Source organism: Embiotoca jacksoni, unplaced genomic scaffold, assembly GCF_022577435.1.
Source record: "Embiotoca jacksoni isolate LCO1_2020_lvr unplaced genomic scaffold, fEmbJac1.0.p SCAF_7, whole genome shotgun sequence".
Lineage (NCBI taxonomy): Eukaryota > Metazoa > Chordata > Actinopteri > Embiotocidae > Embiotoca > Embiotoca jacksoni.
In genome coordinates, this window is record NW_027185425.1 from 8345662 (window position 1) to 8368451 (window position 22790).

Sequence of the window (22790 nt, forward strand, 5' to 3'; positions counted from 1 at the left end):
CATATTTAAATTGTATTTAAATTGTTGTGAATTGTTAAAAGCTTCAATATAATTCTAAGCTTGAAATTTATATAGAAATTAAATGAGAAATAAAGAGAATTGGGTGTGGCCATTTTAAGATCAATAATGATGTACGTCCCTGCAGAGGTGGGCTGGTCTTATTGATGTAAGTGGGTCAAGTTTCAAAGCTACTTTAGATCAGACTGTGTTGTTCTGGCTGTTGGTATTAGATTTTACCTGCTGTTCACGTGTTTTTGTAACTTTACCCCATCAGGCACGTGAGTGCTGTCAATAAACTGTAGTTTTCAGGATGAGGAGGCTGCATTACTGCGCAGGCATACCTGATGTGTATTCATGATTGTTGAGACGCACACACACGCACGCACGCACACACACACACACACACACACACACACACACACGCACACAGTTACTGTTTGGGGCAAATCCTGTCCTTTCCATTTCTCTCATCTTCTTCATCCTCCTCTCTGCTCCATCTCTGTCTCCTGTCTGTCCATCCTGGGATAGCCCAGGTCTCTGTGTCTCTGTCCTATTGTCCCTGCCTGGCTGCACCCGCATGCATGGCCCAGCTTAAGTGTTGTTAAGATCATTTTAATTTATAATGGCAGTCACTATAAACATGTGAGGAAGCAGCACCATGGAGACGGAGCTCAAACAAAATCACAATGTAGGAGAGTATTTATAAGGTCAGCTTTGCCTGCAGAAAGCACTTTGCAATGTGTGCACACGTGTGTGTGCATGTGTGTCATTGCTTATGTGGCTGAATGTGCAAGCTGCCAGAAAGGATCTTGATTGGCGTTTGCACATTGGCAAGATCTATGTGCATTCATGCATATGTGTGTTTGTAGCGATTGTGTGTGCGTGTGTATAAAGCTATGTGTGTAAATGCCTGGCCAGTAGCATTGTGGGCAGAGCATAAACAATAATCAAATGTTAACGAGGAAGCCATAATTACGCAGGCTGCATGTCACTCTTGAGAGATTGTTTTTTCCTGCATCACACCCCCTCATACTCTAAATGTCTCTATCATAGCTTCAGTTCCTGTGTGGCAGTGCCTTTCTCAGTTCCTGTTGCTGTAATCTGCTTCTCTGCTCTCTTATCTGCTTCTTTCCTTTAGAACGTGTTGTTTTCTCTTCTTCTTCTGTGCCTCTCCACACCTGTATTTGTTTCTTTTTCTTTCATGTTCTCACTCTCTCATTGTTGCGCACTACTTGAAGTGTTTTCTATGTCAACAGGTGGAGGAGGAAGGGAGGGAGGGGGAGACAAAGTTTGTCCAAAAACCAAAACACTGCGAATGCTGCTTCTGTTGCTGCTCTGCCTGCAGTTGCACTAATTCACTCCATTGATTGAACATAATGAATGGTTATTGATGATGAAAAGGTTTCAGTCAATTTCAAAACATGTTTTCCTGTAAAAAAAAAAAAGTACAGGAATGTATTGTGGCCAAAATACAAATATAAACATAAACCTGCCACATTAAACTGTCCTTATTTTTCTATGTTATGATGTCACGCAGGAGTCTGGCCTCCCTTTGCACAAAACCAGGTGCTAATGCTGCTCCCACACACACACACACACACACACACACACACACACACACACACACACACACACAGTAAATCTGTCCCTATGTGCTGTGTGTGTTTGTGCGTGTGCGTGTGTGGACCCTCTGGTCTCCTCCTGGCCCTGAGATTAAAGCAATGTCAGCAAGTGTGTGATGAGACCTCACAGACGATACCTCTCTCTTTTCCATTCTGGCTCTCCTTGTCGCGCTGTCTCTCGTCTATCCAATTCATTATTCAGCCACCTCTTTCTGTCTCTTGTCCACTATTTTTTCTCATTATCTATCTCTGTCTGACTGATACTAACTCCTTGTGGTCATTGCTACTTTTCCTCTTCACCCCACACCCCTCCTATTTCTATCTGAATACATATTACTGTACTATATCTGTTCTCTCTTGTTCAATCAATCATCTTGCCCGCCAGCTGCTAGACCTCTTGGGGTCCTGTGATGTCCAAGCAGTTTCCCAGAGTGAACATTACTGAGGGAAGTAGTAAAAATATATCGTGGAGCTGTGCAGTCAAACTACCCAACCCAAAGTCTAACTACACTAAAACGGTAAATTTAATACAATTTATATAAAAATGATCTGCACTATAGTCTGTTTAAATACTTAAACATAAAGTAAAAAAATATTTCCACATTAAACAGGAGCAGCAATTCCAGTGCAGCTTTGATCATAAAGAGGTTTGACAAAATCAACAAAAATAAATAGTTGAGGACAGTATCTGTATTCTGTGAACAGCTTTATTGACATTTAAAACTAAAAGACAAGGTGAGTTAGTGGTGGCAGAAATTTGGCATCCTGATTGTCCTGCCATACTCCTGACCATCTCTTTTTCAATTCACATTCGAATACAACGCTGATGTTTTCAGATTACACTGAGTAATCTACCTCGAATTTGAGTTTGCATGTGTTTACATTGGAGTGCCTTGCTGAATGGAATGTTGCAAGTTTTTTGACATCTGGAAAATGTGTTTGCTGTATTGAGGTTTTGTAGCTTCTCTGTTTGTGGACTCAGAGAGAAAATTATTCCAAGGATTTTGTTAAACCTCACTCAGTATAAGTGTGTGTTGCCTGAACAGAGAGAGGTTAACCCACTAAGACCTTGGCTATTTGTTAAAATTGTGATGCCAACATGAAAAATCTTGGGACACTTAGGAGAACTTCAAAAAACAATAAGTGTCCTTGTCCCCCCCAAAAAGTTAGTTTTACTTCTGCCTAGATAAATCTGTACATTAGAAATTATAACAACAATCAGTCAGTGACATTCTCTTTGTTAAATCTTCTCTAAATTAGCACAACAATGCTACACCCATTTTAGTCCCACTAGTCACATGCCATGTTATACAAACGTCTAAAAATGGCGCTTGATTGTATGTTATCAGATATAACCTGGTCCTGCTACAGGGACCTGCAGTGTGCCAAGAGAGAGACTGAAGAGACACCGAAGAGGAAGATCTAGGACGTCTGGTCAACAAGTGAGCAGGAGCAGGGAAGAGGTAGGGCGAGATTCAGTAAAGGGATGAATAATTCAGACAAGTGTTATCTCCCTGTGCTTAGCTGCCTTTCCCTTCTCTGGCATTCACCTAATTGGTTGTAATGAGAGGAGCAAGTGTGGCTAAGAGGCCTAAAAGTGGTCCACTCTGATCCTGGCTCTGCTTCAGCTTCACTAAAAAGAGGAGGAGGAGGAGGAGGAGAGGAAACAAGGAGAGGAGAAAGCAGAGGAGTTAAGGTGAGAGTGGGAAAGAAAGGAAAAAGGTCAAAATTCAATAGCATTAAGTAGAGAAGAACACTGGCACAATAAACATAATTTCTATGAAATTCAGATATTTTCAACATTTGAAGTGTGAAATAATCTGTCCACTGTAATAACTTGAAAACATGTTGAAGTTTCTGAGTTTTGTTTGAGTATTCAGTCAGGGTTTCAATTTTCTCTCCCTCTTTTAAGTCTTTCTTTTAGTCTGTTTTTTTTTTGGTTATTTTCACGTCCTGCCCCTGTGTGTTTCCTTAGATCAATATCAACTGTTTCCACTTCACCATCAGGCCCTTGTATTTCAAACCACCTGCTTTCTTTTACGCTTTGGCAGTTTGTTGTTTCTGTTTTCATGTTGGTTATTGCTCCTGTTTCCAGTGAACATGGACTCTGCCTTCACCTGCTCATAATGTTATTATATCTGTCTAGTTTTGTTAATCTGGAACTGTTTGTTCCATCTTCCTGAGTTTGTTTTTTCTATTGTTGTACCCAGAATCCTTTGATATCATTATTCCCCTTTGGTTTAACCTCCTGCCCCCATTTGCGTCCTCCCTGTCTTTGAAATATGACAGTAACAAGAAGGAAGGACTCAGTATGTGGACAGAAAGTGTAACCTTAATGAGTGCTTTCCATTGGGTTTCATGTTTTTGTTAATTCATAGAGGGGGGAAAAATAACACTACACTGTTCATGAATGACGTATATATGAGCCAAAATCTAGACAAACAGAAGGCCAATTTTAGGCATTGAAAACATGCTTCCTGTGCTATATTCCTTTTGCAAACAAGGGTCAACCGTTTATAGAGTAATTTAGTTTTGCAGTTGATTTTAAAAACATGTGTAAGCAGATGAAACAGTACATGAGGACCAGTGCCCTTTATCCTACAAAAGGCACATCCTACGATAGCTGTGCTCTTTCACCCACTGTCTTGGATTGGGATGTTGCTTAATGTACAACAAGTGAGAAACAGAAAGCAGCCACTAAATGCTCAGTGTTTGCCAAGATGTTTGTGGCCAGTTCTACAACCCCAGAAGTGGTGATGGAAAATGGCAGAGCCACTGCAAATGTGTGTTATGTTTATGTGGAAGGTGGTGTCACTGGACGGTGATGTAAGCCTTTCTCACATGGCTCTCTGAACTTAAAATGACACAAGGACATGCAGACAAAGACACATTTAGTCTGACAGAAAATGATAGCAGTGTGACTGCAGTGCAGCCCCTCCACGTGATGCGACCTGAGCTCCAGTGTTTAACCTTACAGTAGCAGAGATAATGTTAGTGAACAGATAGCATGACAGGCTCTGGTTCCTCATCACACTTACAACCACTGCCTATCTGTCCCGTACCAACTGAGGGATCACCAACAAAGAAGAAAATCCCGCCTTGGTGTCCTGGTGTTGCTGTCATGGTAACCAACTGACAACATAGTGGTTGTGCTGCTGAGACCGTTTTTTAGGGATCTGCATTTCAGCAGGGTCACATTTACACAAGAAAGGAAAACCCAAGCACATGACATGGAGGCAGGTTGTGTAGCAAATGCAGAATTTTTCATAACAGGAGTATGTGGAATTAGAAAAATTAAGCAGACAAACCAAACTATTCTCATCCCTGGGAGTCAAAAACTACAGTTTTGTCACACCCCACTGTCGTCTCAGAGATACACACAAGGTGCCTCAAGTTTAGCCACCAAAAACTATTTGATTAGCGTTAGGAAAAGATTAAGGTTTTCTGTAAAGGAAGTCATGCTACATAAGTAACATAATGTATGTTCTCATGGACTCAAACACCAGTCTTCCAGGTGCAAGGCCTCTGTTGTTCCATCCAACCACCCTTTACTTCCCACTAATGCAAACTTTGTCATTTTTTCTACTCTGCAACATGACCTTGTTCTTCAACCCAGATTGTCCGGTGCCAACGCTAAAGAGCATCTTGTCTGTGTCTCGCCTACGCCAATGGCTTTTGCAAAACAGCAGTACTGAGGCATGGGGCAGAATGTTTTTGTTTTTATCTGCCTAGTTTGACCAAACCTATGACGTGTCCTTCATGTTGACCAATAGGATTGCAGAATGCTCTCTGGTTTCTCCCCCTACTTGTTCTCACTTTCTTTAATGTGAAATTAAAGTTGAGTTAACTTTTGTCCCCACAAGTCATGGAATTTATGTATTTTTTCACCTCACAGTGTGAATCTATTTAGGTGTTAATGATTGTGAGGCTGTTTGGTCAGGGCAAAGATGACTGAGGAAGTCTGTGTCAATAAACGACAGTAGTCTGTGAGCGCTTGAGATCACTTACCTGCATGGCCAATATATTGGCAGATATCAGAAATATAGGTATTGGCACAAATACCAGCTGGTAAGGGTCGGGTTATGCACTCGATAAGGTTTCAATATAAAGTATCTGTATTGTTGAAAAATTGAGGTAATGGCACACATTTTCGATGTGTAAATTCAGATGGGCTCATGGATCATTTTCACATAGTGCTTTAAACGTCTTCAAACCTTGGTATTCGTCACGCTAGGCTCAATGTTTACTGCGACCATCGAGATCCGCTGACCACTGGGGTTGCGTGCGATCTCTGCTCACTTTCTCACACCTCTCGGCTCAAACTGCTGGGCCAATCCCATTACCCCGAGTTCAAATGTTACAGTCACCGCTTTTCTTTTTGTTGTTTCTCAATCCTCGAATGCCGCCCCTGACCCTCTGTAATCCATCACTGGAGATCCCCGCTGCCATGGTAACAAGATTAGACCTGTCACAGAGTAATGATGATTGGTCTGAAATTCAGTCATAGCCTCGGTCAAGGAGACGGGTAGTGTTGGGTGCATGTGTTTTTTGGTCGTGGGGGGGTTTACTTCCAATAAACCCCTGAGAAGTCATGTGGTTGTTTCCTGACTTCTGCTGGTACATCTTCTGTGTGAAGTTTTGAAGTCCTCCAGGGCAAAATAGTTTCAAGAGTCACTCTCGACCTGCCTACCATTTGGTACCTTCCCCAACCTCCAGCCCCACTAATCCGAGCTGAGTGAAGGTTGAGCTAGTGCTGGTGAAATGTCAGCGTTATACAAGCACACTGGCGTGTGAAAGGGCTGCACCTACTAAAGGCTTCGAGGGCTCCGTGCTAATTGGGTAGCTCCTGGTAACAATACCACAGCTAAATGTCAGAGCTCTCTCAGCACTTTGTCTCCACCCTGGTCGCATCTCCCAGTACCCTTCACTGACAACAACTCCATAAGCAGCAAAGAGCAGGAATCAGAAAAGAAACAGAGACAATGGAGCTCATTAGTTGGGTTGCAAAGTGTGTGTGTGTGTGTGTGTGTGTGTGTGTGTGTGTGTGTGTGTGTGTGTGTGTGTGTGTGTGTGTGTGTGTGTGGGTCAGTGCTTACGCCTGATTATAAGCTCATTCAGGTCTTTATGACGATGACAATTTTTTTCCAGCTTAGTGGGCAACTGATGTCAATATTGTTGATATAAATCACAGTTTCATTTTCCCAGGCCCCCTTTTCCATAATACCATAAATCTTGTGTAATTTATTGGAGCAATTTCACACTGAATTGTCCTGATGTTGTAATAAAAACACGTCCATCTGATTTCCCACCAGGTCAAAGCCCCACCAATCACCAAGAAAATTGTGTGTAATTACTATTAATCCAGGTCCTGTTAGATAACACACACACACACACACACACACACACACACACACACACACACACACACACAAGCTTGTGCAGCCCTCATGAAGTCACTCACACATCATGGATTTATCCTCCCTCTGTGGTTATACTTTAATTTCACTCCATTTTCTGCTAAAATATGTGACCACAATGGGCATATTTCTAATCTTTAACCATCCGTGCTGCATATTTCCACAGAATCGTGTCACTGACGCACAATAAGCCACCAATGTCAATTACACCTGACCTTACAATGAATATGCTACATGACTCTATGATATATACATTCATGGCACCTTATGTGTTTAAGCAGTAAAAAATAAATCCTCATTGAATGAGTTAGCATTAGATTTCAATGAGTCTGCACATATACAAAATCGGGGGATAAGTGCTTGAAATGCTTCTTAATTGGTATTTATAAATCATTTGCGGGCAATGTGATGCTTCTGATGAGGCAGATCTAAAACATTAAGTATACAGACGAGATGTATTAACAGCAACACCTGCATAAACAGGCAGAAGCAACCCTGATAATATTTGAGACTTCAGTTTGTGGTGTCATACTTTTGCTCTAAGTTACATTACAGTATAATGTGCAGGTGTTATTGTGGTGGGCATGAATGGTGTCCTTCTGTCCTGCAAATCACACAGAGATGCACAACAACTCCTGTCACGTTGACCTCATTCTCTACTTTTTCTCAAAACAAATGAAAGATAGTCTCTCCAGTTTGAATGAATAACAACTTCTCTTGCAACATTATCTCAATACATATTACAAGATAACTTGTACTTGTTTGAATGAGATTCTCACACATAAAACAGCAGCCAGGGCCAGAACTGCTACTGCAGACACAAAGGTCATCTCCGTGTTTTATCTGGGGATTTTTAAGTTTTAGCGACTTGTGGTACGATCTGAAACCAAAGATAAAATCTTTTCAAACTCTTACCCAATATCTTTTAAAATTGCCATGTAATTTAACTGCAGTGTTGCTAGCTGGTCGTTGTTCAAAGTAACCAGGCAAAAACAATGCCTCTCTCATTCTGTGATTTATTAATCCAAGGTTTTTGATTATGATCAGCCTTGACCCTAATAAGTATACAAAAAAGTTAGATTGTCTTTGCTTGATATCGTTTGGCCACGTGGAGGGACAACAAGCCATGAACACAACATTGGCAGATAAAGTGTTCGAAAATGTGTAAACTTCAGAGGAAATATCTTTCTGTTCAGTGATCTGTTACCAGCTTGTTGCTAAATTAGATAATTGGCTGGTGCTGGTCTGATAGAGTACAGTGTGTTTATTAAAGCTTTTTCAAAACAGCTGGAGATGAGGTCAAAGAGTAGCTGCTGGAAAGGAACACATAGTTACATTTTGGTGAAGTATGTCGGAAAGACCATAAAATGCCTGTCTGAGCTGAGGGTAACTGCATTAGTATTTTCTTTGGATCATCTCTGCAACCACTGGGCCCATTGTTAATATCAATATATGGATTAGTGCAATTTAACTTGTGTTTGCCCAGCACATTTTATATTATTTTCCTTACATTGTTTTGAACTGTTCTGCTTGGTGAATAGATGGTGAGGTTTTCAGTGGTGTGTCGACATGACCTCACATTTTAAAACTCCTGAATTAGATCCTGGCTGCTGTGGAAGAGGTCTTATATTAAGTCATGCAACTGGAAAAATGTTTTTCACTATTTTGAGGAAAAACACATTTTTAAGATGAATTAGTTTGCAGAAAATCTTGTTAAGTTGGAGACTTATGGTCTAACTAAGAGTAGGACATTTAACCAGGGAGTTTGACCTCAAGCGTTTTCTTCCATCTAAAATGATAGCATTTGGAAATATGCCTTGGAACTATAAACTGCTGGAAACAATTTGAAAACAAACCATTAAAATATTGGAAATGTCACATGGAATTCAAGGATTTGTTCGCATAATTAAGCACCATGCTCTGTAGGAGACTCACTGAAATGTTTCTCTTTATTGGTTGAACACACTGATAAATGACTGAAATCCAGACACACAGTGAAAAGACTAAAGGAGCTTGACTTCTTAGCACTGAACCCTTATTCCAAATCCTCTTTTTACTTAAATTTCATATCACTTTGTGCAGCGTCAGGTGATTTCTCTGTCAGTGAGACCCAGGATCAAACATCAAGTGAACATAGGAAGCCTTCTGTTTACCTGACAAATGAATAGTCAAAAGCCTGGAATACAGGACTCAATTATAATGTGATGTAACATCAGCTGAGAGAGATTGCAGACACTGTGTTTGTGTGTGTGTGTCTGTTGATGGTCGATACTTTAAAAACATACCGTGTCAGTCTAATGGGGACTCTGTTTGAAATGCATTACCTGTGGACAGGCTATGGAACAATACGGCTGTTTTGTGAGTGTGTGTGATGGTGTGTGACCGTCTGGCTGCGCTGTCGGTTTGCTCTGCGATGGAGAGTGTGGAAGCACTTTTGTGTGTGAAGAGCTTGTGTATGTAAAGCAAATAATTTGTGCGGAAGTGTCCGGCAGCGCCGCTCGGGACGCAAACTGCCAAGGTTGCACAGCGCCGTTTCTCTCATGACCTCTCAAGATGTAAATAATTGATCTCGTCACGTAATACTCCTGAAGGTTGTGAGAGGATGAGGAAAAACAAACACATTCTTTCGTTTTTTGCGCGACACTCATGTCAGGCTCCCCCACCTCCACCCGCCCTCCTTGGTCCATGCGCCTGTACCAAAGCCTGTGAATCGCTCAGTCAGCTTCTTTCCCTGTGAAAAAGCACATTTCATCTCTTATTTGTTGTGTGTTGTTTTTTTTTTCCTGCCTTGAAAAGTTTGCTGTCCCAGAAGAAGAAGGAGGAGGAGGGGGTGACTAACAGGCCTGGAGACTGGCCTACTCTGCGTTGAGCTGCACTTGTGCTCTGCAGCCTACCTGCGCACATTTTGTCTGCAGTTGCTATTTAAGGAGAGTGAAATGCTATTAATATCTTTCTACCGTTTCCAACTTTCTCCCTTCTCTTCCACTGCTCACGACACTCTGCCTCATTCTTCTCGCTCTCCCGCTTCTTCACCTTTTTCCTCATTCACACCTACCGTGGACACCGCTCGGATACTTCCTCTCATTATTGCCTGCTTGTTGTCACTTAGCTGCTGCGTGTGTTGTAGTTTCACTTTCGCAGACACAGTAAATGTGAGATGCTATATTTCCAAGGTGACCTTTGACATCAGTCTCTGCTGCTATAAATAAACCACATATTCTAATTGGGCTTTTTTTTTTTTTTGTTGCATTTGTTTAAACAAGTTTACTGATACACGTCCTTGAAGAACATGTCACTGCAGGTGTGCAATAATTGGATTGTGTTGTTGTTTGTGTTTGCGCACCAGCAGCATGCGCACAGATTGCGGGTCAATACCCGTGGTCGTTGTCAGAGCTTCAGGGTTACGGGCAGGCGCTAAACACATACACACATCAATGTGCAGTTACACTTACATGCACAGATGTAGGTACAATGACATGACCCCCAGGGCCCTTTCAGTTTATGTTCAGCTTCGGCCCTCATCTGCTTTATTTTCCTGCTTCTCTTTTTCCCCATTTTTCCCCAGTATGATTGCAGAGTGCTCTTTTTTTGAGTTGTCAACCATTCATCTTTACATCTTTCTACCTCACTTCTACCTCTTCCTTCTCTGTCTTCCTCACTGCCCTCTCCTCTCCTCTCCTCTGCCTCTTTTGTTGTGTGTAACTGATAGTTGCTTTATCATCCTGTTGGTGGTGATTGAATCAGAGCTGCATTTTCTCACTGTCCAGGTCCACTTCACTCTACACGCAACACACACACACACACACACACACACACACACACACACACACACACACATGCAAAGTGTAATGCAGCAATACACAATGTCATATATGTTTATTAGGACTGGTAATACCTTTTTTTTTTTTTTATCTCACTCCAGTATTCTCCCAGGCCCGTTAACATAATGTGAGATCTCCTTTTTCACTTATGTACGCTGACAGGAAAACAGCAGTAAAAGCACCTTGTCGAGTTTCCGTTAAAAGCAATGTGGTTGTCCAACATTTTTTCTTTGTCTGCCCCACCAGCATTATTCAAATGTAGCCCATATAAACTTTATATATACATGTGCGCTTTCTTTCTTTTTTTCTTTCTTTCGTTCTTTGTATATCTTTGTTTGCTTCTTTCTTTTTTATTTCATTCTTTGTTTGTTTGTTTCTTTTTTCTTTCTTTCTTTCTTTGTGTTTATCTTTGTTTGCTTCTTTCTTTCTTTCTTTCTTTCTTTCTTCCTTTCTTTCTTTCTTTCTTTCTTTCTTTCTTTCTTTCTTTCTTTCTTTCTTTCTTTCTTTCTTTCTTTCTGTTTCTTTTCTTTCTTCCGTTTCTTTCTGTATCTTTTCTTTCTTCTGTTTCTTTCCTTTCTTTCTTTTACTGTGCTTGCACTTTTCTTGATTCTCCACAGTGTCCACGAGACAAATTACACTCTGTTAGATTTTGGAGTAAAGTCAGATATTCTCTGTATATAGCAGTGCATGCATTATTCTTTCTAAAAAGTTCTGGGGCAATTATTAATGCAGACAGCCTTACAGTAAACCTCCCGAGCGGCTCACTTTCATAAGTCACATCATGATGATCTTTTTGATTCACTTCATGACACGTGGTACGTCTATACATGCTCATTATTGATGACTCAGGCTTTCACTTCACTTTGTCCTCCTGTAACCCTGATGTGGGTCTTGTATCGAGGCTTGTGATTGCAGTTAAGAAACGATCCTGTGCTGAATATATGCAGCAAAAGCAATGTAATCTTTAACTTTAAACACATATTCAGTGATTTTTTTTTTAATTTATTGTAGTGCCTATTAGAGCAATGTTTATTCTGATATTTACTTTCTCTCCTCTCTAAATCTGAAAGGATAAACCCTTTCAAATATCTTTCTTAAACTCGATCACTTGGTGATATTTCGTCAAGGCAGATTTTCTTTCATTGTCCCGTGAGACCAACCCTGCTGATTTGGTGGATTTCAACTGATGCATTGCTCTTAATTGACATTTCCTGAAAGGGAGGGAGGATGTTGGGTGGTGGTGGAGAAAATGTGCCCTCAGCAGAAATGTGACTCTTTTCTCCACGTGCATGGCCTAAATGTCTCCTTATCTATTTTGTTTAATTATGTATTTAAATTTGAATGTATCTGTTTATATTTATTTATTTGTTGGGAAAAAAATGAAGCAGATCAATTTTGGGTGTGGAAAAAGGACAGAAATCTATATTTATTTTGTTATTTCATCTGTCAACTTTAAAAAATACAAAAAAGTCTAGTGATATTCTGTATTTTTGTAGCTCTCAACAAATCCCATAAAAATCCCCAAATAAAAACTGATTGACATAACATCCAGATAGTAGTACAATATATTTGTTACTTATTTTTAAAGATATCTGTCTTCAGTAAGGGCTCATAGCTGCATAAACTCATAGTGTGAGGCATTAACTCATTACTGTGTTTTGAAGTCACTGTATGGAAGGGATGGTTTTATATTCAGGTAAATGCAGAGTTGTTTCCGTAACTTGTTTCTGCGGTAATTTTGTGTCTGCATCCTGTAAAAGCCGAGCTGTCGATCCAGCTATCTGCACTTTAACTCGTTTCCTGTCATAAAGCACAAGTCAATGTAAGAAACCACCTCAGATGCTCCCCCAACTAATCTCCTCTTCATGGAAATACACACAACACTTTGAGTTAATTGAGGGGAAAAAGGCAGACGGTTTAGTCAGCACATTACTCAGCCGAAATACATTGTTTGCAGAGAGTCATCTGAGAGTATGTTTCAAACTAATTCTTTGGTGGCTGAAGCACAAGCTCTCCTCTGTGTATGCTTCACTGGGCTGAGAAATACACAGTGGTAATTGGTGATGTTTTTTTTTATTCACGCTCGGTGTCTGATGTCTTTTTTAACTGTCTAAAATCGACTTTGTCTTCCTATTTCTCACCCATTTGGAAACTGTGACCAGGCAGGCAGGCCAAACAAAAAGATATTGGTTACTGACTCCCCTCACATTTGATGATGTTTTTTTTTGTTTTTTTTTGTTTTTTTACATCTAGAAAAGAGACGACAGAATTTACACTTTTCAGATTGACCATATGAATCGCTACTGGTAAATTCTAATTAGATTTGTATTTACATTAAATTCTGCTTTGATATATTGGTGAGAAAAATACTAAAAACCTGAAAGCAGAACTAACAGGCCTCCAACCTTAAGAAAACCACCAGTTAAAAGAAATAGTCACAACGGTCAATAGTTTCCTCCAACCTCACTTTAATTGGCTAAGCGGACAGGGCCATCTACTCATCGCAGATTAGAAACACCTGAAGAGAACTGGGAACTTGCTTGTGTAGCTCAGGTGCCACCTGCCAACTGAGTGATTTCACACAGTGCTGTTTGGATCTCAGAAAGTTATGTCCAAAAACACAGCTGCAATTACCGCTCATCACCACAGGGGCCACCAAAGAGAACAGAACGAAGATCTTCCAGATGTTTACTTTAAGCAACACCAAAACATGGATGCTGTTACAATCGCTGATAGCATTCTACTTCTTTTCATGCAGGCTCAGTGGCAACTTATGTTTTTTTTTGTTATTGTGTACTGTAGTCAGTTGATTATAGAAGTAGATGGTAGCTCACTTCTAATTGTGACAGTAAATCTACACAAGATCGGTTTCTCACCCATTTGAATGATGCTATTCATAGGGTCATATTTGTCTGTAACACAAACATATGAATATATTTATTTAATAAAATGACATTTAAATTGTTTCTAATGAGCTGAGCTTCTCCATAATCTTCCCACGTTCCCCCTAATAACTGGAGAAGTATCCTGTGGTACAGGATCCTTGTTCTACAAAGTGTAACAGTCTTCTCTCAAAAGTCATTGGTTCCTCCAGCCAAGAGGTCACAGGATCATTTCTAATGTAAGGCTGTTGCAAAACCAATATATTCTCAGCTGATCAGATGATGACGGTGTAAGTCTGAGAGGAACTGCAGCTTTATGGAGTTTCTTCCTCTGCTGAATGTTTACTGATGAAAGCATTATGATTTTTAAGTTTCTCTTTTTTTTCTTTTTTTTTTTCTTGTTTAGTTTCTATTCTTATATTACCACATTGCCAGGGAAATGTGTTTGTATTTGTTGTTATCACATCCATGTATGTAGGGCAATCACAATGATAATTGGATTATTTTTTAAATATTTTTTTATTTATTTTTTAAAAGGGCTAGTTATCTTAATTCATAATCTCAGTACAGCAGCTGTCCACTTTACTCTTTGTCTGACTTGCACTCATTTTTTTTAAAGCAGCTTTTGTAGTCTGAGCATTTAAAATGCATTTCATTTCACACTCATTATCTTGATTCGAGACTTGTTGATGGTGTTACTAATCAAAGAGAAAGGGCACCATTGTCTGAGGCCATGAGAACTGGTTTTGTGTCCAGCAAATGTTCTCTAACATTTCATTCTGACATCCAGACCAGTTTGACCAGCAGCTGCCACCTGACTAATCCTGCCTCACTGCTCTGGATTCACATGGCACAGAGGCCAGGCAGTGATTGTGTGTTTGTGTTCAACACTGTTTATCTCTCTCAGCTCTTATTTTATTTTTACCTCGCTTACCATGTTTTCCCATAATCGCTTCCTGCTCTCAGAAACACTGTTATTGTGCTGTGGTTCTTGCCACTGAGCTGCAGAGCAGGTGTGTCACACGTGAGGAGTTTTGTGGGTGAAGGTGTGATTGTTAAGATTATCTGCCCATTGCAAACTATATTTTCAGAGAAAGCAGAGTTTTCCCAAGTTTTCCTGCTTCTACCTAAATGTACCAAGATGCATCGCTTGTTAGCTTCTGACGCCCAACACCCAAATCCTTTGGTTTTATTTCTCAAGTCTTTCCCCTGGTGGCAGGCACTCAACATAAAACAATAAGCAACCAGATGATATTATTCGCAGAGAGCAAAAGACAGGAAAAAAGGTGGTTATTCAACCTTAAGCTACCAGTACTGATCATGTACTGTAATGTTAGCAGCCATGATAAACACAAACTACCCAACGTGGTAGGTGAAAATAATACTCACTCAACGGTCGTCTACCTTCTCAGTTAGCTGTATTGGAAAATGGCACTATGAACTATAATACTTTGTGATTACAGTTTTGTCAATTTAAAATAATGTTGGGAAGTGCTTTTTTTGTTCTTCATCAGTAGCCTTCTCTTGAACTCTTCATGAAACTGTTTGAGCTGCAACTTCCCACATCTCCAGTGACACTGAAAAAAATGAAGTGTTTACATGAGCACGAGAGCACCTTAAACATTTGAAACAATTGATCAGAATTTATGTTGTATTTTATTTTGGAGTAGTTCTCCAGCTGAAGTGGCCACTACTTCAGTGGGACAGTAATTCATGTCTCAGCCGAGCTGCAGGTCCCCATTCCTTCTTTGAGAGGCACGGTACAATCACAGTAATTTTACAGGACACTTTTCTTTCCACTTTTTATTTGAACATCTTACTGCAAGATTAAGACTGGCAACAATATTGTACTATAACATATTATACTATATAATATTCTACTGTACTGTAATATACTGTTTTATACGGTACTATTTTATGTTCTATACTATTGTATACTATGCCATGCTATATTATACTGTACTATATACTCTATTGTACTATATTCTACTGTACTATACTATATTATACAATACTACATTTTAGTAAACATTGCTCAAAAATACAGTATTAATAGAGCATAGAGTAACTATTCTCTGCAGGATTTATTGCTCTTGTGTTTATGGCAGCGGGATGCTATTTTAAAATATATTATGGTACCTGTGTTCGTGGTATTGAATGAACATTTCACCAAGTGAAACATGGTGATTTTCACAATGAAGATACATCATAGTGAGGAATAAGCTATATTACACCTCCATACTTTTTTAAATACTTTCACTGAGTCTTACAATTTGTGTACTTAAACAACTAAGTATGGTTCCATTATTCTGAATCTGCTGCCTCTGACTGAGTATAACCAGGCAGGCGGTGTTTGTACTGCATTATGTTACGGATCAACAATTCTTTTCCGGCCCCTTTGCAATTTAGTTTTTCTCTGTTGGTTAATCACTCGGAGAGTGAACAAAGCATATTATAATGAGTTTTATTTAGTCTATTTTTTTTCTGAAGAGATTTATGCAAACGTGAGAATGTTCTTATGTTGAATGTGTATATTTTGAAATGTTAATGACGTGTGTGTGTGTGTGTACGTGTGTGTGTGTGTGTGTGTGTGTGTGTGTGTGTGTGTGTGTGTGTGTGTGTGTGTGTGTGTGCGTGTTTCAGATTTCTGCTGGTGTTCAGCTGCTTGGTGTTGTCTGTGTTCTCCACCATCCCCGAACACCAGAAGTCTGCCAACCAAGGCCTCTTCATCCTGGTAAGACCCCTTCCCTCACTCTCTTTTGCTATTTCACACACACACACACACACACACACACACACACACACACACACACACACACACACACACACACACACACACACACACACACACACATTACACACACACACATACATGTATCCGCACACATATGACAACTTCCGTACACATTTTCAAACACCGTCCTTGTATACATGCCATCTCACTAACTGCAGATTATCCGTATGTGCTTGCGTGTTGTTGTTTTGTTTGGCGGTGGAGGCACAGACAGCCATGTAAGCAGGTGGGAGCATTCAGGTGTTGTTGACTGCGCAGTAAATCACAGACATGAAGCACTAATCCTAATAGCTATCCCTTAATCTCCCCTCTTCCTCTGTGCCTTAGCTGCTTCAGTAAAAGGTAATGGACACTCGTTTTCTCCTTAACCTGATGTGTCCTCTCTCAACCCCTCTCTCTTCCCACCTTGCTCGTCTTTACGTGTTGTTTAATGGCGGTACTGCTGACATTCACATTCCCTCAGTTCACTCTTCGGATCAATCACCTGGCCATTAGCAGGCAATCAGCCATTAGTGGACTTTACTTACATGAACATTTACTCTAATGACCGATTGGTTCGGTCAGCCTTAAACTGCCAGAAACCTGGAAGTAACACAGACACAGAGAGAATAGATTGTGACTTGTGGTGTAACTTTATAATGTTACATCTCTTAATACAATCTTTTATAAAATAAAATGTAAATCGGTTTAGAAGCTGAACATCCAGCCTTTGTTTCACCACCAAGGTCAATTAAAATGATGCTGTCAAGTACAGAAACATGCAGCGCACTGCAAGTACCAGGATGATGCACTCAAAACGCCCCAAAAAAGAAGCGTGAAAAGCTGGACACTTTCCACCCTATTCCACAGAATAATAAGTGTGTTTATTGAGTGTGTTAAACAGAGGGAGAAAAAACACGTTAATTAAAGCTGTAGATATTTTGGCGGGTGATGTGTTCACATGCTGAGGTCATTTCCAGTCAGTGCAGAACAGCAGTGTGCGGATTGAAACAGCACTACCCTGTCAAAATGACTGCTCTACACAAGCGAGAGTCCGAACATGGAAGAGCACTATTTGTTTGGGTACTACGGGAAGTACGTCATTTGGAACACAGCAACTGGTTTCTTGAAGTCATTACCAAGTTGCAAATACATAAGATGTCCATAACCACCTGTATGATGCTTTCAGTAAAATAGAAAACTTGGATGTTCTGTTCCACCTTTACATCTGGTCAAACACTGTGTTTACTTGACTTGTGCATGTTGCTGACCCCTCTCTCTCTCCCACTGTGTCTGTGTGAATTGCAGGAGTTTGTCATGATTGTGGTGTTTGGGATGGAGTACTTCATCAGGATCTGGGCGGCTGGCTGTTGCTGCAGATACCGGGGATGGCAGGGACGGCTGAGATTTGCCAGGAAGCCCTTCTGTGTCATAGGTTAGTCTGCGTGTTTGTGTGAGCGGAGCACAAACCCACCTCAAAGTGCTGTGTGTGTTTGTTCTTGTGAAAAAGTGTGAAATCTCATTACCGTGACTTTTCCTCTCCTCCTATCTTTTTTTTTTTTTTTTTATCTCTCTCTTTGGTCTGAACTTCTTTTCTGTAGACTTCATAGTGTTTGTGGCATCACTGGCAGTGATCGCTGCAGGGACGCAGGGCAACATCTTCGCTACGTCAGCCCTGCGCAGCATGCGCTTCTTGCAGATTTTGCGTATGGTTCGTATGGACCGACGAGGAGGCACCTGGAAACTACTGGGCTCAGTGGTTTACGCTCACAGCAAGGTGGGAATGACACATAAATACTGCACTCACCTTACACATGTTCTGCTATGAAATCACACTTTATCTAATTTATATTTGAAGTCATGAATTAAGTTGGGCCTTGGAAATTCTAAGTATGCAAAAATGTGGTAGCCACACGCAGCATTATGGATTATTATAGGAGCAGAGAGGAGCTTGAGGGCTGCAATTAAAAGGCTGACAATGGTGATGGTGATGGTTCCTAATGGGATAAATAACTTCATAACTGCCAGTGTTAAGAAATATGTGGTGAGCTAATGGATGACCACCAGGTACTTGATTACATTCCCTGCCCTCAAACATCAAGCTCACCTTTAGTTCTCATCTTTGCCAATTAGTAGTTTGTTTTTGTGCTGACTTAAACACCTGATACCCACCGGTCGGCTGCAGAAAGCATGCAGACAGCTGTGAGGATGATGAATTGATGGATCTGCTGTCCAAGCAGACCTGTGCTGCCAAATCAAAGTGGAAGCCAAATGTGATTGTGATAAGAATTTAGCCAATCATGATGATAGTGATACGGTAATGACAGCAGGGATTATGATAGTGAAGATGCTGCTGTTGCTGCTGCTGACAGGTGTGATTGAAACCCACTCTCTGTCTCACAGGAGCTGATTACAGCCTGGTACATAGGTTTTCTGGTCCTGATCTTTGCCTCCTTCCTGGTCTACCTGGCAGAGAAAGACGTTAACAAAGACTTCCACACCTATGCGGACTCCCTCTGGTGGGGAACTGTGAGTACTGCACAATGTTTCCACATACAAGCCCTCTGTAGATGTGGAAATAATCAATTTTGCTGATCTGATCTTAACATCAATATCTTATTAACAAAAAGTGTCAGATGATTTCACAAAAAAGAGTCTGACAGAAAATACAAACAAAAGGTCTAGGAAATACCATAGAAGCTCTGGGATAGAAGGTAGATCAAACATACGTTATTGTTTCTGACAAGTGCATTTGCATTTCAAAAAGAGATTTAAACTTTTGAATTGAGAAGGCTAAACTGTGCATATTTTTGTCTTTACTGGTTATGCCTTGCAGATTTTTTTAATTGCAGAAATGTTATCCAGGAGTTTGAACTTGTTTTCTTATCAGCCATAACACCCGCAACAGGATTTAAAAGAAACAGACACCCTATGGACACTACAAACAAAATTTGATGAAATGTTCCTGTAGATTCAAAATTACACAAATTCCAGGTGTAAGTGTGTTGTAGTTTCATACCAGATGTTTTGTATCTGGCAGTGTGCTATATATGAGTAACTTCAGCTAATGTGCTCAGTTTTCAGATATAGAAATAATCCTTAACACATTGTTTGCTGTCTTTAAAAGTGAAGACCTGTATAGTTTGCATTTTGTGTGAGTAAGATTGGTATTTTTTCTTTCACCCAGATAACTTTGACCACTATTGGCTATGGTGACAAGACCCCTCGTACGTGGCAAGGACGGCTCCTCGCTGCCGGCTTCGCTCTCCTGGGAGTTTCCTTCTTCGCCCTGCCTGCTGTGAGTCTCCTATATTTACTCGCACTCTCATTCTGGACTCCTCCAGCCTCGCCCAAAATCACGAGTTGCGCGCCTGGCTTTGATTTGACCTTTGACCCTCAGGGAATTTTGGGGTCAGGTTTTGCCCTGAAGGTTCAGGAGCAGCACAGGCAGAAGCACTTTGAGAAGCGGAGGATGCCTGCGGCAAACCTGATACAGGTAAAGGCCTCATTGAGCGTCATGCAGGCTAATTTGATATGCATTTTAATACTTTCACACTCGTAGGATGTTAACTTACTCTTTGCTCGTTTGTCTTGCGTGTTTGTGTTTTTCTTCAGGCCGCATGGCGTCTCTACTCCACAGACGCCAAACACTCCTATCTAACAGCTACATGGTACTTCTACGACAGCATGTTGCCTTCGTTCAGGTAGGTGCTCTCATTATTGCCTCATGTTCAGCACTGGATGGATTCAACCATCAGAAATCTACCTCAGTTATTTCTCTTGGAATGTTGTAATCAATGCAGACAGAGGTTTGAGAGGCAAAAACTGAAATGTGAAAACTCAATTGTGGTAACTTTTTTTTAGCCACTGCTCATACATTTATAACATTGTGAAAAAACAGCACACATCCCACCTGATGCCTTTGGACTGTGAACGACCCTATTTCACTTAAAGTGGGGGGTCATAGTGGAAGAAATAGTGTTGATTTAAATTTTTACTTAATTATTTTAAATTTCTGACACCACTAAGTTACATTTTTATTAATTTTGTTCTACAAAGTGGTTTCTTTGCATTCATGTATTAATTTGACTAATTTTTATTTGCTTAAAAGGAGGGAAACATGAGAAGGGATTCATCTGTTTTCCATTAACATCAAGTCAAACTTTCACTTCCTAAATTTGGATATACAAATGCCCTGTAGATCTCATTTCTCTCACGTATCCCTCTTCTTTTGAGTATTTGGACCATTGATTTGGCCTTTTTGTTGGTTTTTCATCATTTGTTGTTTTGTGTTCATTTGTCATGTTTTTTGTTTGTTTTTGTTTTTGTTTATTTTGTGCACGTGGGTGTCAGAGAACTGACGCTTCTGTTCAGTCACCTCCAGCGACAGCGTAACACCAAGAAGGTTCTCCACAACTCCTACCAAACGCTGCTGTCTGGGCTGCGGCCCTACAGCTCCCCCTACCTGTCAGGGGACAGGTACGCACCCCGCCACCTCTTTACAGCCTCACAGTACATCCAGGCAGGTGGCCAAAAAAAACAACTATCCACAGTCACAATGACACCCAAACACAATCCAAACAGTAACAGCAGGGACTTACAGAACAGCACATTCAACAGGTGTACACTCAGAAAAACCTGGCTGCCTCCAGAGCTCTCTGCATGACTGTGTTGTTTATCTAACTTCACTAATGTGTTCTGAGCCCACTGTGTTGCAGGCCCTCCTGCTTCTCTGCATCTTTGTCTGCTTAACTCATACTCTTGCCATCCCCACAGCCTCCTGTTGTCACTCACCAGTTTCCTCTTCCTGTCTTCCTCTTCCTCTCCCTTTATTTCCATTGTATCTTTTCCATGCCATCCATCCTCCACCCCCCATCTGTTCTCAGGAAGGCAGAAGTTCCATGCAGGTTTGTTCTTCAAGTCATGAGCTGTGCTTGTTGATTAAAGGGTATCTGTAGGCAGAATAGATTTGCGCCGCTAGATTCATTAGCTCAAACTCAAAGCAAGGTAACAAAGGGTTGTTGATCTAATTGGTAAATATTGGACTTATGCATGCATGAGACAACAGAGGGAGATTAAGGTATTTGAATAATACAAGTTTTACTGGTAGACTTGACTTGTTTTTTTGAGCTGCTGTCACACCATGATGTTTAATGGGCTGTCTTGATGAATATACTCGGGTGAAACGTTACCTACTACCTTGGCATGATCCCTCCCCACCTACTGATCAAACCCACCTCCTCACTACTCACTGAGTGTGTCTCCATAATCCAAGGTAGCCTCTCACAATAACATCTTACAGTTTTAGGGAAGATAACAAGAGCAGGACAAGAAAGGGCTACTTGGACTATTGAGATGTCACACTACACCCCTCCACCTCACCCCCTCTCCCTGCTTTTTTTTCTTCCTTTGCCACATTTTATCATCATGGGTTCACCGTGTACCCAGGTTGTGTCCCAGAACTTCTTGTCCTCCTTCACCCCCCCACTTCTTCCACTCCTCTCTTCCCCTCACCCTCTCCCCCTCTGCCTTGTGTGTCTCCCCAGTCAGCTCCTTTCTAAAAAGCGGGGTCTCTTCCGGATTCATGCTGGCCGCAAGCAGAGGTATCCACGGCAACAAGCCTGTGCACGGGGCACGCTAAAACGTCACCGACCAATAACACCACTCCTACTCCTCCTTTAACGACACATCCCACTCACCTTGCCTGAAACACTCAAATATTTGTGGGCTGGTGCAGTGGTTCACTAAATGTTTTGTTACTGTTAAAGCATCAAACCAATCACAGTTTCTAAGTTTCAGAAAGAACAATTACTTTAATTGGGATGGCATGTAGAAGCAGATCCCAAAATATTTGTTATATTTCTAACAGTGGACTGCAGCGACTAATTCAAACTACACTCCAGTCCACAAATGCTTGCGTGAACCCTTTACTGTGAAGACATGTTGTGCTTGGTTTTACTCTTTTGTAAGTTCTGGAGAAACTAGGGCTGATTTTGGTTGCTTTGGCTTGACGGTCATGTTTTGAGACAACCCGACATCACGCCAAAGCATGAAATACACCCATCGTTCCTCAAGAGGGTAAAGTGTCAGTGTCTCGTTTCGGTGTGAAATGCAAGGTTTCTTAGGTTTAGGCACCAAAAAACGTGCGGTTAGATTTAGGAAAAGATCCTTGAATGGGTTAAAAGGGATCTAGTCGCAGTTTGGTTCGGGTTAGACATCTAAAACTACTTGGTTCTGTTTGGGAAAAGATCCTTGTTTGGGTTAAAATAAGTATA

The 22790-nt window shown here is 40.8% G+C and overlaps 1 protein-coding gene across 1 annotated transcript in view; it reads left to right on the forward strand.

Moving 5' to 3' along the window:
* Positions 1-22790, forward strand: part of LOC138214884 (potassium voltage-gated channel subfamily KQT member 4) — a 46457-nt gene that overhangs the window by 12844 nt on the left and 10823 nt on the right. The window contains exons 2-9 of the mRNA XM_069176725.1: positions 16386-16476; positions 17824-17950; positions 18117-18292; positions 18919-19044; positions 19703-19813; positions 19916-20011; positions 20131-20219; positions 20869-20994. Coding sequence (XP_069032826.1) covers positions 16386-16476; positions 17824-17950; positions 18117-18292; positions 18919-19044; positions 19703-19813; positions 19916-20011; positions 20131-20219; positions 20869-20994 — 942 coding nt within the window. The remainder of the gene's footprint in view (positions 1-16385; positions 16477-17823; positions 17951-18116; positions 18293-18918; positions 19045-19702; positions 19814-19915; positions 20012-20130; positions 20220-20868; positions 20995-22790) is intronic.